The sequence below is a fragment of the Lontra canadensis genome, unplaced genomic scaffold (genome assembly GCF_010015895.1).
Source record: "Lontra canadensis isolate GAN:19392208 unplaced genomic scaffold, GSC_riverotter_1.0 scaffold69, whole genome shotgun sequence".
Lineage (NCBI taxonomy): Eukaryota > Metazoa > Chordata > Mammalia > Carnivora > Mustelidae > Lontra > Lontra canadensis.
The window spans coordinates 547,587-562,930 of NW_022631063.1; the positions used below are offsets into that span (position 1 = coordinate 547,587).

The 15,344-nt window shown below is 37.1% G+C and overlaps 1 protein-coding gene across 3 annotated transcripts in view; it reads right to left on the reverse strand.

Annotated features, from left to right (window-relative positions):
• The window catches only part of FAP (fibroblast activation protein alpha), a 74,396-nt gene extending 69,660 nt beyond the window's left edge, over nucleotides 1–4,736 (reverse strand). Inside the window, exons 1-3 of one of the 3 annotated variants that reach the window (XM_032880298.1) lie at nucleotides 4,649–4,736; nucleotides 3,206–3,385; nucleotides 2,792–2,876 (exon numbers count right to left, since the gene is read on the reverse strand). In XM_032880298.1, coding sequence (XP_032736189.1) covers nucleotides 2,792–2,876; nucleotides 3,206–3,211 — 91 coding nt within the window. In that variant the 5' untranslated portion in view covers nucleotides 3,212–3,385; nucleotides 4,649–4,736. The remainder of the gene's footprint in view (nucleotides 1–2,791; nucleotides 2,877–3,205; nucleotides 3,386–4,648) is intronic. The other 2 variants (XM_032880296.1, XM_032880297.1) reach the window with 2 other exon arrangements.
• Nucleotides 4,737–15,344: the final 10,608 nt, after the last annotated feature.

The following is a 15,344-nucleotide window of genomic DNA, read 5'->3' on the forward strand; positions in this document are numbered from 1 at the left end:
AAAAATAAGGGGAAGGTGTGGAGGTTAGTTTCTGTTCTCAGCCTGGTTGCCTCTTCACAGGGGAAGTGGAGCAATGCTTTGGAAGATAAGAGAAAGTGAATAGAGGCAGAAGACTAGAAAGGACATCTGTGGAATAGGGGTAGACTGAGGGATGGCCTGGGACTAAGGAGTAGAAACCCATATGTGCATCCTGTTTGGTGAAAATAAAAATGGGAAAGTTTGGAAGTTTCCAAAACAGTTGTCCTTTATGTTTATTATTATGTGGATGATCTAAATGGATCTTTTTCATTTCACCACTATATTTTCCTATTTGTTCCTAAAATCCTGCCTAATTCCTCTACATTTCTTTTAGAACTGAGGCTGGTCTTCCTAGGACCTTCTCCTTGTGTGGAAAAGCCCATCTCTCACGTTCTTTCACCGGGACCTGGTGGGGAATGGCAGAAATCCTCTCTGGTGGTGATGACCGTGCCTCCAGAGTGGGTTTTTAAACTTGCTTTTCACAAGGATATCTAGACCACTGCACCTTTCTTTCCCCAGCAGCTGGCACAATGATGGGCAGGTCATTGGTGGGATTTACTTCAGTAATAAATAAGTGAACCGAGGTTTCTTAAGTGAGTCCTTAGGTTTCTCAAAGCATGACTGTTCTTATGCTGGTGCAGAAATCCTGGGCTAAGAATATGAGGGCACCTAAGGCCAATGTGAGGTAATGGGATTTCTGAGGAAGTGTGAGAAGGCTAACTGGAAGCTTACTTGGCGCTGAATTCTCTGTTCCTCCTTCCCTTCTCCTGCCTTAGTACCTTAGATGCTGTTCTCACCAGGGGTTGGGCAAAGGTGAGAGGGAAGCTCCAGACCTGGTAAAGGAGTGGGGTGTGAAGACAGGAGGGAGGTCAGAAGGATGCGCTTAGCAGCAGGGCTGCCTGGACACAGACGTGTGGGAAGGAGGGTTTCAACCCTGGTCCTGCTTGGGAAATGGAGTGATGAATAGTCCTACGTACAAGTTATTCAAGTGGCATTCTAGAAGTTCTTCAACAAACTTAGACAGAATGATACTATCGATAGAAAAGATACAGTTCTGAGCTTTTTAGTTATTTTTTGTTGCTCAATGAGTACTAAAATTTCATATGAAGTTAATTTGATTACGTGACTCTTTCAGGAAATTACTTTGCTCTGAGAATAATCTTGTTTGTTGAAACAGAAAACCATGTTACAAATGACAGGGACTTTATACTATATGTACTTTATAACATGTATTACGTGTATAAGATACATGTCCACGTTTGGGAAGAAGGTAAGGATTGAGATTGTAATTACACAAATTTCTATGTGCTATATACTTATATACTTTTTACAAATGTATAACTATAGTATGATTTTCATTAAAAATGATGGCTTGAACTCCAAAGTGCCCATTGTAATCCAATCTTGCCTGTGGACATGGAGTAAACTCACAATAATTTCCACACACTTTGATTCTCAGAACATTAATTTTTGAGGAGCGAAATGTTAATTTCAAGTACTGGTGAATTTCTTCCCAAAGAGTTAATTTTGAATGGATTAGCATTCAATACAATTAGACTTAACCTACCACCTGACAGATACTCGTATGGTATGAGGGAAATATGGTCCTAAACCAATGAGGTGAGACACTGCTCTGAAAACAATTTTAACTTGAAAAACCATGAAAAATATGGATGTACACACACACATCTCAGCAGCCTAAGAGTCATTGAACACCAGCAGAGAGCAGAAATAAGGACTAAAGATTAACACCGAAGATATAAGAACACTGCTTGCATCTTATTAACTTGTCCATCTTGTAATTGTGTGAAAATCCCATTAGCATTTTAATTTTTCAAAATATTTTTTTATATTTCATTTTTTAAAGCAACAGATCATTTTTTAGCTAAAGGCTTACCATTGGTCTTCCTTTACCGTCAGTCTGTAACCAAAAATATTTCCCACCTTAGCTATCATAAGCCTTTAACATTTATTAGTACAAACTTTCCCTCTTTCCCTAGACCCCAAGGCACAAGACCTGTTTTTGTTATAATTTTTTCCTGTTTTAGAATTTGAGCTTCTCTTCATCAACTGTTTCCTAAGAACCTATTTCCCTAATATCACTGGATTATTTGTGGACAGAGTCTTAATTTAAATTCAAACTAGCACCAATATCAGTTCATAGTATCCTCCAACTTACAGCAAATCGAGATCAATGTTAACCTTCTGAAAGGATGCACTTATCGGTAAACATAATGCCTGCTTGATAATAGTCTTCTAATCTGATCTGTCATTGCTACTGCATCTAGAGCAACAATTTCACCTTTTCTGTAGCTACTCCTGGGATCTGTTTTTGCCACTGCCTCCGTACATGTTTGGTAAGTCTCATAATACAAAACTCCATAGGTTCTGTTGTGACTTTTCTATTCTTACTTATTTTTACTTTCCATAATGCAATCCAATAATGAAAAGCAATGTTAAAAATATTTTCTCTAAAGGCCTGTCCAAACTTGCAATTTAGCAGATATTGTGGGGGGTGTGGGGGTGATACGGAATAGTGCTTCAGTTTTCTATTGCTGAAGTAATACTGGGAATCTCTTCCTACTCGTGCCTTAAATTCCTCAGTATTTCTGGTTGCTCAAGAACATATCTGTGAGCTTATATGTCTTCTTAGAAATAACAGACTTACTTTGGGAAATAAGCACTTAGGAAATGGTCCATCACTTGTGACCATGCGTTAGTGCATTTTCAGAGCTATCCTAAGCAGGGAGAACAAATCAGAGAAAATTCTTACCTCTTGAAGGACGTAAGACAATGCACATCACCAATAAAGCAAGCACAGCGGAGGTAGCAACTCCAAATACAATTTTTAACCATGTCTACATAAAATGGAGAAAATTGACATATACACAGTTTCTGTTAAATAGTAGAAATGGCAAGATTTTGTTTACACCTAAATCCTATTTCTCCCTCCCCACAAAGCCTTTGATTGTTTTCCACTGATCTGGCTATAATTGCTGGAATTCTCCCAGCTCTGCAAGGACAAATATTTCTACAATATATTTAGAACAATCTCCCAATCCCAACCCACTCCAGGAAGTACATACTTATGTACAAATCCTCACCTTCTAAACAATAGAAAACTGTGATCGAACTCAACTCAGCCGGCCCTCCTTCTTTAGCAATACCTGAGGCTGCATATACTAACCTTCATTTTTCCAGATGTTTTTAAAAGTTAGCTAATTTTGACTTCAGAGCGTGGGTCACCGGATCTGTGAAAACCGTTGTAAAGAAGCAAGTCGCTCTTCAGAGTTGGAAGCTGAAGCTAGGACAAGGGTTTTTTTCTTTCCACGGACTTTTGAATACTGTGCCAAATTTCAAAAGATTTCTGTAAAATTAGAAACAGATTTTGGGGGCGTTCTTGGCCTTGAAATGAACTGTGAGTGGCTCAAGAGAGGTTTTATAGCCTTCTCATCCTTGTAAATTCTACACCAACATCTGCTTACGTTGACATACAGAGGTTTTAGTTGTGCTTTTTTTTTTTTTTTTAAACAAGTTCAGGTTTATGTTTCATTTTCTTCTAGAAATCACTCATGGATCACTTGGGCAAACGATTGCATTGTGTGTAGCCTTTTTATTTGCATCCAAAAGAAGAACTTTAAATAGTATAACTTCCAGGTATACACAATATACTTAAATCTATTTTTTTAGCAGAGAAAGAAAATTAAAGCCAGATAAGATTTTGTGAGACATACACCGCATAACTGCACATTTTTCTTCCTCTGGGAGATTATGAGGTACTTGCGGACAGAAATGTTTTTCTTTCAGCACAATTTCTTTGTCCATATAGCACCATATGCACTTTCAGTAAATACAGAAGTTTAAAAATTCAACTGTCTAAACCCACGACTGCTTTACTTTAAAGAAATAAAATGCCATCTGGTGAAATTTAGTATGGGTTAGGTGTGTATGCACAGGCCAGAAAGATGGAAAGATCAGTAAGAATAATTTACCAGCAGACCTTTGGAAGAATGGAAATGGCTTTGCAAAAGTGATATTTTTGCTTCCATCTCAGAATATATTCTGAGAGAGAAGACCATTCAGTAATTATAAAACCTCTACAACAAATAAAAAACCATTTGAAAACAGAGGTAAGTCTTAAATAAAATTTCCTTTTGGCTAAATCCATACAATTCCAAAGCAATTGGTCGACCTGACAGATCAGGAAAAAAATGGTTGACTGATTTTTTAAAAAATACATACATACAACAATTTCTTGGAGTATTCTGGCTGGTTTCAGTGAAAGACACTCAGATTCTGTGGTTCCACAGAAACACAATTTTAACCTACTCTGCCTTTAGTTTTTCCACTAATGATTTTCTTTTCTGGAAGTTTGTGATGTTCTCAACCTGATGAAAACAAACTTTATGGTGACATTTCATGGTTTGTTCATGAAAGGTAATGAGGAAACAATACTGAAATCTGTTGCTGTTTGCTTTAATCAACTGGTCTGGCTACCATGGGAGGCTTTCTCCAGCAAACAGCAGGACAGTGGCTTGTGAACTTCCTTTCAGACATTCTCCAGACATCCCTCCCTGAATTCCAGTCTCATGAAAATTCTGTTGAGGAAAGTGAGTCATTAAGCACTTACTGGCAGAGAGATGTAACCACCCAGATGTTAGATGAGCCTCCTTCTTTGGCAGATGATGGGACCAGCTCTTTACAAACTGAAGTAATGATTTAGAGTAATACCCATGTTATGCTCCATACTTGCAGGCATGTCCATTGATTGTGAGATCCTTAAGTCAGAGATAAACTCCACCAGCTAGGTTCCAAATGAATAGCTCCCGTGTGGGTCCTCTCGATTGATTGCCTCCTTTGGAAAATTCACACAGCATGTTCTCAGAAGTTCTGTCCCAGCCTGCCAAAGCCCCAGAGTCCACAAGTACTTTTTAGTGTGTTATTTCCAAGACATCACATTCTGAAGAGTGACTGTAATAAACGATGAGGGTGTAATTAAAATGGATACTATTCGCTTTAGCAATTAAAAATGCACCGACATGTGTCTGGTCTGAGGACCATTTAGGATTGCAGCCAAGTGTGGGCGTCCACAAGAGACTCATTTCATGGGTTCTATAGAGAAATTGGGGTGCTTTAAGTGGAACAAATTTAAGTTGAAACTGTGAGTGTGTGGGGGAAATTTTGAGGCTGAAATATGTTTACTTAGCTTTGTTTATTTTTTTCCTTGGAAGGTTGGTGATTCAAATTCAACTTCTGGAAAATTCAAACTGGTTTAAACTGTTTTTAAAAAAACAAGACTGACTACAGAAGTAAAGACGTCAAGAGTTTTTCCATGTGATTCCATGGGTTAGGGACATGTTGCTTTAATAGAGCTTCACATGCCCATCCCTCTGAGATACTGTGTAAGTGTTCTAGCTTTCATGCAGAGACTCCCACAAAAATTTGGATCCTTTTAATATTACAACATCTTTACTGGCTTTTTCTTCTCTCGGACTGAATATGAAAATGCTTATGCTAACATTTTTTTTTAAACGTTAAGGAAGCTGACTACCATTCTTATTGTAAGTGAATCAACATCCAATCAGCATGTTTGTCAGGAAAACACATATGCATACCCTCAGCCTGTGTCTTCAGGGAGCTTACTTTCTAGCACAGGCAGGACAGGCAAGTTCGTACTTATTTGTTTCTTTTCCCTTTCTGAAACTCTGGCTGCGAATGAGCCTTAGGCTGTGTTCGTGCTTAGTAGGAAAGAGACTTGTGATGAGCTGTTAGGTCAGCATGGACCCAGGAGGAGAGTCACGAAGTCCACATACCATGTTTGTAAGCCATAGAGTAGGTCTAGTTTTGGTCAGGACTGGGACTTTTTTCAGAAAGTCACTCTGGATCTATTCAAAAGCAACAAAAATGGAAAGAATGACTTCGGCCTGTAAAAACGTAAGAGCGAGAATTAGGATGGTAGACTCTCAACTGCGCTTTTCCCAAAGATGGGCCTTCTAAGGCTTAATTTGGATTATGACTACATTCTGGTAAGCCCACTGGGAAAGTTAACTATAACATAAATCTTTAGCTTGCTAAGACAGATTTCTAGAACTATTTAGCAATAGCCATTGTGTGTCTGCCAAAAATGAGTTTGATTTAGATGTTTTCCTAGAAAACACATCCAGTGATATACTCATAGAGAGTGAATGGGGTAAGACCATGCTGAAGGCATAAATAGGGTTGCTGTCTTTTTACTTGGGGATAGGGGAATAAAAAAAGAGACATACATTTTTGAACCAACAATCTAAGACTAAGATTATTTAAGGACAAGTGATAAGTAAGGGGTATGAGTATGAGGGCAAGAGTGGTGCCAACATAAGCCTTGATTTTTATAAAATGAGAATTTGCTCTTGAAAAAGCCATGTTGTGCCCATCTGATTCCTTAGACTCAATAAATATTTCCAGTTCAGTGGTATATACAAAGAGTTTTAATACATTATTTCATTTAACTCATAACCAAAACTCATTCTACTGATTAGGAAATGGAGACCAGAAAAATTAGGTAACTTGCCCAAGATTCCAATAGGACCCAATGTTAGCATACTATATTGTTCCTCTGTAATACCTCTTGAAGTTGATTCAATAGTAATAAATATTTTTCAATTTAATTGATATCTCACTGATTTTCTATTCAGATATATTTTAAAGGTATGATGGTAGAATCATTACCATTAAAATATACACAATCTTCACATCTTCAGAAATGTTGTTATACATGTCTTAACACAGTCTCACTCTACAAGTATAGTGTCCAAAATATTAATTTGGTTAGAGTTCTGTTATGGTGGGGGTCTGGTAATCAGAGCAATAATTATACATTGCCTGGGGTTAAAAGTTCTGCCTTCAAGGACTTGTTTAAATTCAGGGAGTAAGCAGATGCCATCATTAAAATGATTTTGAGATCCAAGCTAAATGATTCCTGAGATCTTCAAAGCTCATAATAACTATCACTTAACTATAGATCTGAAAGAAGTGGCATAACAGCATCAATGAGAATTGACAGAGTTTAAATAACTTTTTAAATCTGATCTATTTCCTAAAACCACAATTGTTATGTAAGGGAGAATATGAGTCAACATGCCTCCGAGTTTGTAATTGGTACCTACTACCTTAATAGATGTTATAATTAGATGTCAGTTGTTCTAAATATAATAATTAGGGCAGGTTATCCTTGGATGTGCAGAGAGTGAGCAATGAAAGTTGGATTAGAGAAAAAAAATTAGAGAAATAACCTGTTTCTTTAGGTGCCTTGATGTAGCTTAAAAATGTAAATATTACATCTCCTTAGAAATGCTTAATCAAGAAAGACTGATTAAATGGTATAAATTGTGTAAGCATTTCATGTATGCTAATAAAATATTAAAGCACACTGGTATTTCATTAATATTTTTAAATTAGAGAGTATTATTACTACTGACTAATGTTTATTGAATATTTTATTGAGCCTGACTCTTTTCTAAGCACTTTATGTGTAACTGTCTCATCTCATCCTCAGAACATTGGTATTAACATTACTCTCACTTTAAAGATGAGGACATGGATGCACAGAAAATTTAAGTAACTTCTTCAAAGTCACACAGCCTATGACTCGTGCTCATAAATCATGTGGGTTGTAGAGATGGGACATGAACCCAGAAGGTCTTATTCTATAAGATAATTTGATTGGTTCATGTTTAAGGTTCTGACAGGAGAGTATATACAGGCAGAGTGATGGGTTGTGTAACTGAGCCTAGATCTAAGAGGAGGTGAAAGAGAGGGAAGAAATTAAATGGGCTAACAAGCAACATGTCTTGATGAGGCCAAAAGTAAGTGTTGTAGTAGTAACTGAGTGATAGAGCAGGAATGAAAAAAAGTTGTTACCAGCATGTTTCTATTTCAGATTTCAGTCCAAGGTGCAGACAAAGCTTTGTATCCTTGTGCAGATACAGAGGTTGGTAGCTGAGGTAGATGAAAAGAGTGAAAGTAACTAGAGATGAAGTTGGCAGAAGAGTGAGAGGCTCTGGTGTCATTTGGGAGGTCTATCTGGACATTTAAATCACCTCGAATTATGGTAATACTTGGGAAGAGGGGAGAAATACCCTGAGTCACATTCTAAATGTTTTACATAAGAGTTGAAGAAATTTCCAGTTCAAGATGGTAGACTGAATGTATACATCAATTTATTTGCCTCTAAAACCCTGTTAGACTGATTAAAAAGGCAGGAAAGGATAAGACATGCAACAATGGAGGAAATGGAGTGTGTCATCAGCAGATGAAGTAGAAAAGAAATAGTGACGGCCTGGAGCACACCTAGAAAGGAACTTCCATGAAACAGTTCCAGAACTGAGATAGCATTCACTACTGATGGCAGGAGAGAGAAATGAGGTTGCAATAAGGGAAGGGAAGGGAAATAACTAGTTGGACATCCATACACAGACTCCTTTACCTGTGGATGCAGAACAATTCTTCAGCTGAGCATTTATTCCAGGCAAAAAAAATTAGGAGATTTCATTTTAAGTCATATTAAACTCTTACTGGAGGGTACGGCAGGTGGCTAGCTGGAAGTCAATGCAACAGAATCAATTCAGTCCTCCAGCTTATTGGCTTCCCAACCTCTTGCCCTCAAACAAAACCCTCAGCTAACAAACCCAGCCTGCATAGTAGGTCTCTCCATTCTTACCTCATTCTTATATCTGCCACAAAAACCACGAAGTAGTAGACAGGAATAATATCTTAGAAGAAGAAGAAGGAGAAGGAGAAGAAGAAGAATCAAACCCCTAAAACATGAAAGAAAAAGTGAAAACATTAAGAATAAAAAGGGGTGAAAAAGTCAAGGAAAATAGAAAAAGTGACCATGGAGATAATTCTGAGAACAGAAGACAACCTTTAAAGAAGATTGAATTTGGGGTGCCTGGGTGGCTCAGTGGGGTAAATCCTCTGCCTTCGGCTCAGGTCCTGGTCTCAGGCTCCTGGGTTCCAGCCCAGCATCCAGCTCTCTGCTCAGCAGGGAACCTGATTCCTCCTCTCTCTCTGCCTGCCTCTCTGCCTGCTTGTGATCTCTGTCTGTCAAATAAATAAATAAAATCTTAAAAAAAAAAAAAAAGAAGAAGAAGAAGATTGAATTCAGCAATTGCACTTTTGGCTACATATCCAAAGGTAATGCACACAGGATATCAAAGAGATATCCGTGCCGCCCCCCGCCCCCGTGTTCATTGCAGCCTTATTCATAATAGCCAAGATATGGAAACAATCTAAGTGTTCATCCACGGACTAATGGTTAAGGAATTGTGGCATATATGTACAGTGGAATATTATTCAACAATAAAAAAGAAGGAATCTTGGCATGTGCAAAAACATGGACCTGGAGGAAATTAGGCTAAGTGAGACAAGCCAGATAGAGAAGGACAGATACTGCATGTTATCACTTATATGTGGAAGCTAAAAGGAAAAAAAAAAAAAAAGAGGGAGAAAAGTCAAATTCCTAGAAACAGAGTAGAAAAATGATTGCTGGAGGAAATAGGGAGAGTTTGGTAAAGAATACAAACTTTCAGCTATAAGTAAATAAGTTCTGAGGATCTATGTAAATCATAGTGACTATAGTTGGTCACACTGTGTTGTATAATTGAAATTTGCTTAGAATAGAACTTAAATGTTCTCAAACACACACAAAAAGATAAATATATGAGGTGATGGATGTATTAATTAACTAGATAGGAGGAATCCTTCCACAATGTCTATGTATATCAAATTGCCACAATGTACACTTTAATAGTCTCACAATTTAACTTGTCAATTATACCTCAATAAAGCTGAAATGAAAAACAAAAAAATTTAAAAAGCTTGAATTCATATCCTCGGTGAGATTCAACTGGATACCAGTTTGTGAAAAAGTAGCATTCAAACAAACTCTTACATAATAAAAAATATGATCGCCAAGTTAGAAAAAAACTCATTATAAATTTTGGGAAATAAAATTGAAGAAATCTCTCTGAACAGAAATACAAGATGAATAATATGATGAAGAGGATAAGAGACATGGAATATAAACCCAGCCAGTTCAGTATCCAATTAGTAGGAGTTTGAGGAAAAGGGTCAAAGAAAGCAGAGGAGTAAGAGTTATACAGAATAAATACAAGAGAATTTCCCAATGCTGAAGAAGAAAACATGTCTTTAGGACCCACAAAATGCCCAGCGGCCCAGCACAAAACATGAGAAAAGTCTCACACCTAGACATGTAATTGTGAAATTCCGAATATTAATTTCAGAAAGAAAATTCTGAATTCTTCCAGAGAGAAAAACAAGTCTTCTGCAAAAGAAGCAAGAATTGGCTGACGGCAAACATCTCCCAACTAGATGCTGCAAAATGAAAGAGTGCTGTTTTCAGAGTACTGAAAGAAAATGTTCATCAGGCTGGAATCTACTTAGGGAAGAAACCAGTCAAAATGAGGATAAAATAAATATATTTTCAGATGAGTGGGGACTCAGAAAGTTTATAGCCCAAATATTCTTTCTTAGAAAGAAGCTTGAGGGTATATTTCAGCAAAATGAGGGAGTGAAGTATTACAGTTACCATGCAGAGAAGAACGAAGCTGAACCAAGAAATGGAGACTCGGGTCGTTGGAAACCAGATGCTAACAATGTATGAGCTCCTGTCTCTTGCCATTTCTTAAGTCAGATCCATTCTTTTGAGTAACTATTTTCTTTTTCTAAGTTGGAGTTGTTTTTCATGCCACTTATAAACAAGAGTCCCAATAGTCACATAACAGATGGAGGCGGTTGATGGAATGTAAAAGTAGAATCTTAAGAACATTCTCTACTGATCCACATAAAAAGTACTATTGGACTCACACAGGATGAAACGTAATCCTACCCAACTACTTAGCTCAAAAGCAGTACCTACATATTCACAATAACTTGAATGTTTTGGTTTTAAATTTTTGTAATTCACTATGGACAAATCATGAAAGCTTTTTTGTAGTGAGAAATTATCAATCAAAATTATTTATTATTGAACAGCATTGAATTTACATACACTAGAAGTTGGAAAGTGGAAGAGGGTGAAGAAACACAAAGAGAAGGGCAGGGAAACTTCCGCCCTCATCTCACAAAGCAAGCAGTTGAGAGATCTCATCTTGGATGACCAGAATAAGAATTGTAGTACACATAACAGGTTTTGCCGTGTACCTCCAAATAGTATTGAGGACACATTGTAGGAGAGGAATATTTACAGTAGTAGAAATATAGAGCCATATGATTTTTCATATAATTTCAGAAGTTTAAGAAATATGTCTGTGAATTCATAGGATGGATACTAGCCGGTCTACTCCACTAAATAGTCTGATACAGTGGGTAACATCTGTTCTCAGTATCTTCCCCCCTTTTTTGGAACATTTTTCCCTGGCATAATAGAAAAAAAAATGGGTAAAGGGCAAAAATAGTTTATTCAGGCACATCTACAGATTATAAAAATGTAAAACAAATATTATTAGAAATTTATAAAGTAGGGGCTGCTGGTGACTCAATCGGTTAAGACTCCGACTTTTTCTTTTTTTTTTAAGTCTTTTGGTGTCTTTGTTTTCTTTGTTTTCTGATCTTTTTTCTTTTTTAATTCCTTTTCTTTTTGCTATGTAAAGACTCCGACTCCTGATTTTGGCTTGGGTCATGATTTTGGGGTCCTGGGACTGAGCCCCGTCCAGGCTCCATGCTCAGTGTGGAAGTCTGCTTGTCTCTCTCCCTCTGCTCCTCCTCACTCTCTCACATAAGTAAATAAATAAATAAAATCTTAAAAAAAGAAATTTATAAAGTAATATAAAATGTTACTAGACATCAAAGAAATGCAAAATAAAATACAAAAATGGGATTTTTTCATTTATTGGATTGGCAAGGATTTTAAAATGGCAGCACAGCCTCTCCCAATCATCTGATAGTAGAAGAAATTTCATAAAATATCTGGAGTGCAGTTGAGGAGTAAATATCAAAAATAAGCATTCCCTTTGGATAGTGATTCTATTTCTGGTAATGTACTTTAAAGAGGACATTAGATAAGTGTATGAAGTTGCAAATACAAGACTATTGCTGAAACTCAGTTTACAATATTGAGAAACTGAAAATGATCTAAAAACCTGTCCAAAGGGAATTAGACAAAGTCATATGGAACATATCAAGATGAATGATGTAGGTCTACATTTATTGACATGGAAATCATTCATAATGCATTGTTTAATATATATGGTATAATCTCATTTTCATGAAGAAGAGGCAGGAAGAGTTTATGTAGGTTTATACATAATAGAAATTCTGGAAATACATGCTTCAGAGCATTGGGCTTCCCAGTGGGGTGTGGTGAGCATAGTCTTTCCTGGAAGCAGAAAAGGAGAGCATTATCTATAACATATTTATAAACAATAACAAAAGCCACTAAATCGGTCTGCTTTTTTATTGCCACTGTGTCCAGTAATTCTAAACAATTTTAGTGATAAAATATTCCTTCATCCTGAAGCAGACCACTGCACTTCCAGTATACCCCATACTTGGTATGCCATTCCATCATGAGACTGTGAGAGACCTGAGCTAAAATCAAGAGTAGGAGGTTTAACCTACTGAGCACCCAGGCACCCCAGATTTTAAAAACAGTGAAGGAACTGGAAGAGGATACAGAACTCTCAGTAGCACACCTCATGTCACCTCATTCAGGAACTTACCTACTGTTATCATGAGTAAGACCAGTTTTCTTAGGTTTTCAAGAGATAAATCCTATGTTATCATGAAAAAAATCACTGGCCTTGACCTTGATCTATAAAGTCCTAAACCTACACATAAATTTTTTTTATGTGTCTAATAGATGGTATCAGGAAGGATGATAGCAGTGATTTATGGATGAGAAAATAGGAAAGACATTACCAACAAGGACTGAAGTTCCCATTCAACTGTTTTCTTCTCAATGAGTGTGAATCACTCATTCAGAATTGACTCCCCTCAATCTCCAGGTGTTTTTTAGTTTAACTGTCTTTTTTTCCCATAGATTTTTCTACTTTCCAACATCCTATAGCCTGGATATATGTGTGTATTATTTCTACTGTTTATTCCTCTTTCACTCACATATAGCTCCATTTTGGTTTATTTCACTAATTTATCTTAAGGATATAGGAGCAATTCTTTGGATAAAATAGTGCTTAATAATATTGCTGTCTAAATGAATGAATGAATGAATGAATGAATGAATGGTAGATACAGATGATATGGAGCTCACCTACTGCTCACAGTGGGTCCAGGCTAGATAATGCTCAAGGAGAACACCTCCAGGTGTGACCAGTAAAGGGTCAAGCTCATTATTGCTAACCAATCAGATATTAACCATTGTTATCTAACAATGGTCATTTAATCCTTGTGCTACTGCTTAAGTGTGCCTTTCAGTTTTGGTCATTATAACATGGAGAATTAGTAATAGGAGACTTTACTGCAGCAATTCAGTCATTTTTTCCTGAGAACTGAGGAAAGATTACTGGCTCTTTATGAGAAGTATCTGTTTTATGGATTAGTAAAGTGGAAATTAGTACAATTCCATGTCTACTTCTTTTTGACATTCTAGTTAGTGAAATTTCAAAGAACATGTAATCTAATCAGCATTGCATTCCACTCTGATAATTTTTCCAGTAACTCGTAGTTTAAAACAAACAAACGAACACACACACACACACACACACACACGCACACCCATGCCAGAATTGTTGGCCTATATTTTGACAAGTGATTTACCATGCTCTCGGTGAATGGCTTGCCATCACAAAATTTGAATGGCAAAGCTAAACTGATGTAGGCAAGGAGTTGTACGGGTGCCTGTGGGCTCTGAAAAACCTGTGGGGCTGTCTGGACCCTCAGATGTCTCCTCATCCAGGTTCACACTGATGAACCATCACAGACAAGGGAGCTGTAAAGAAGGATGAAGGAAGCAGTGGTCAAGAGAAAGGAAGAGCACAAGAGGATGGATTCTGTGGAAACCACAAAAGCTACTCAGGCATTAATTTATTGTCCCACAACATGAGGCCACAAAAACTGGTTACAGTGAGGCATGAGCTTAAACGCACAATTTCTCTCCTGATGAATACCGAAGGCTAAAGAAACTTCTGTGATACTGAGGTAGGCTCTTTTATTCTTTAATAACCTCATTCTTACTGTCACAGGAAAAAGGAGCAACATTCCCTTCACCCATGTAAACCTCCATCTCCTAATGGAAGGCAAAAGAAAAGCCCCTTTGCTGAATGCAGGGGGTCATGCTTGACTCCAAGGAGGCTTACTCTAGTTTTGCTTTTAATTAACTAAGAGAAATAGCCGATGTGTATTATTATATACTCTCAAATGTATTTTCAGGGCCCGAAATACTACTTATACCAGAATCTGCTTACCACTGTGATTCTCACAATTTGTCCTTCACTAAATGTGACGTCCCTTCTTTGAAAAACCCCTAGTCAATTGACCTCTCGGTGCTGTGTATTGAGTATCACCATAGTGTCAAAACTAATATTGCACTGAAACACAGAAACTTCCATGGCTTTAGTATTTCTAACATAGCTATATCTTAGTTATAGACACAATAAAAATACTCAAGAGAAAAACATATTTTCTAGGATACTTCAGGAGAATACCCATCTGCTCTATGATTCTTTTCTACCATCCCTCTGAATTTTACCAAGACCAAAGAGGCAGCATGATTTTTGAAGAAAAGAACATTGCCTACCTTTTGTAAGATTTTACCCAACCTTCTAACTTGAATGTACAGTAAAGTTTTTCTGGAAACAGTTTTTCTGGAACACAAAGCACTTTAATCATTATATTGCTACAGTCTGTGTAACAATTAAATAGTAGAATACTTCGTTTATCAAACAAGTCACAAGAAAATTCATTAAGAGACCGAATGAGATGGAGAATCAATGTCTCCTAACTTTCAATTCACATCTAAGAACTTACGACCCCATCTTATTTATGGGACTTACAATGTAAGGGAAATAATGGGAATGACGGCTTCCTTCTTGCACATTCATGGGATATAATGGTCTTACCTATAACAATAATCAACTCATTATTATTGCAACTCAGTTGCAATAATCAACTGTAAGGTCTAGAACAGAACCATCAGCCATGCTGTACAGAATGATTTGTCGTTAAACTAATGAATGAATAAGAATGTGTGTGTGTGTGTGTGTGTGTGTGTGAAAGACAGAGACGTGAAGTCATCGAAGAAGGCTGAAGCAGAAATAGTAAAAACCAACATCCCCCAGGAGAATAATCTTAGGTACTTGAGAATCAAAGAT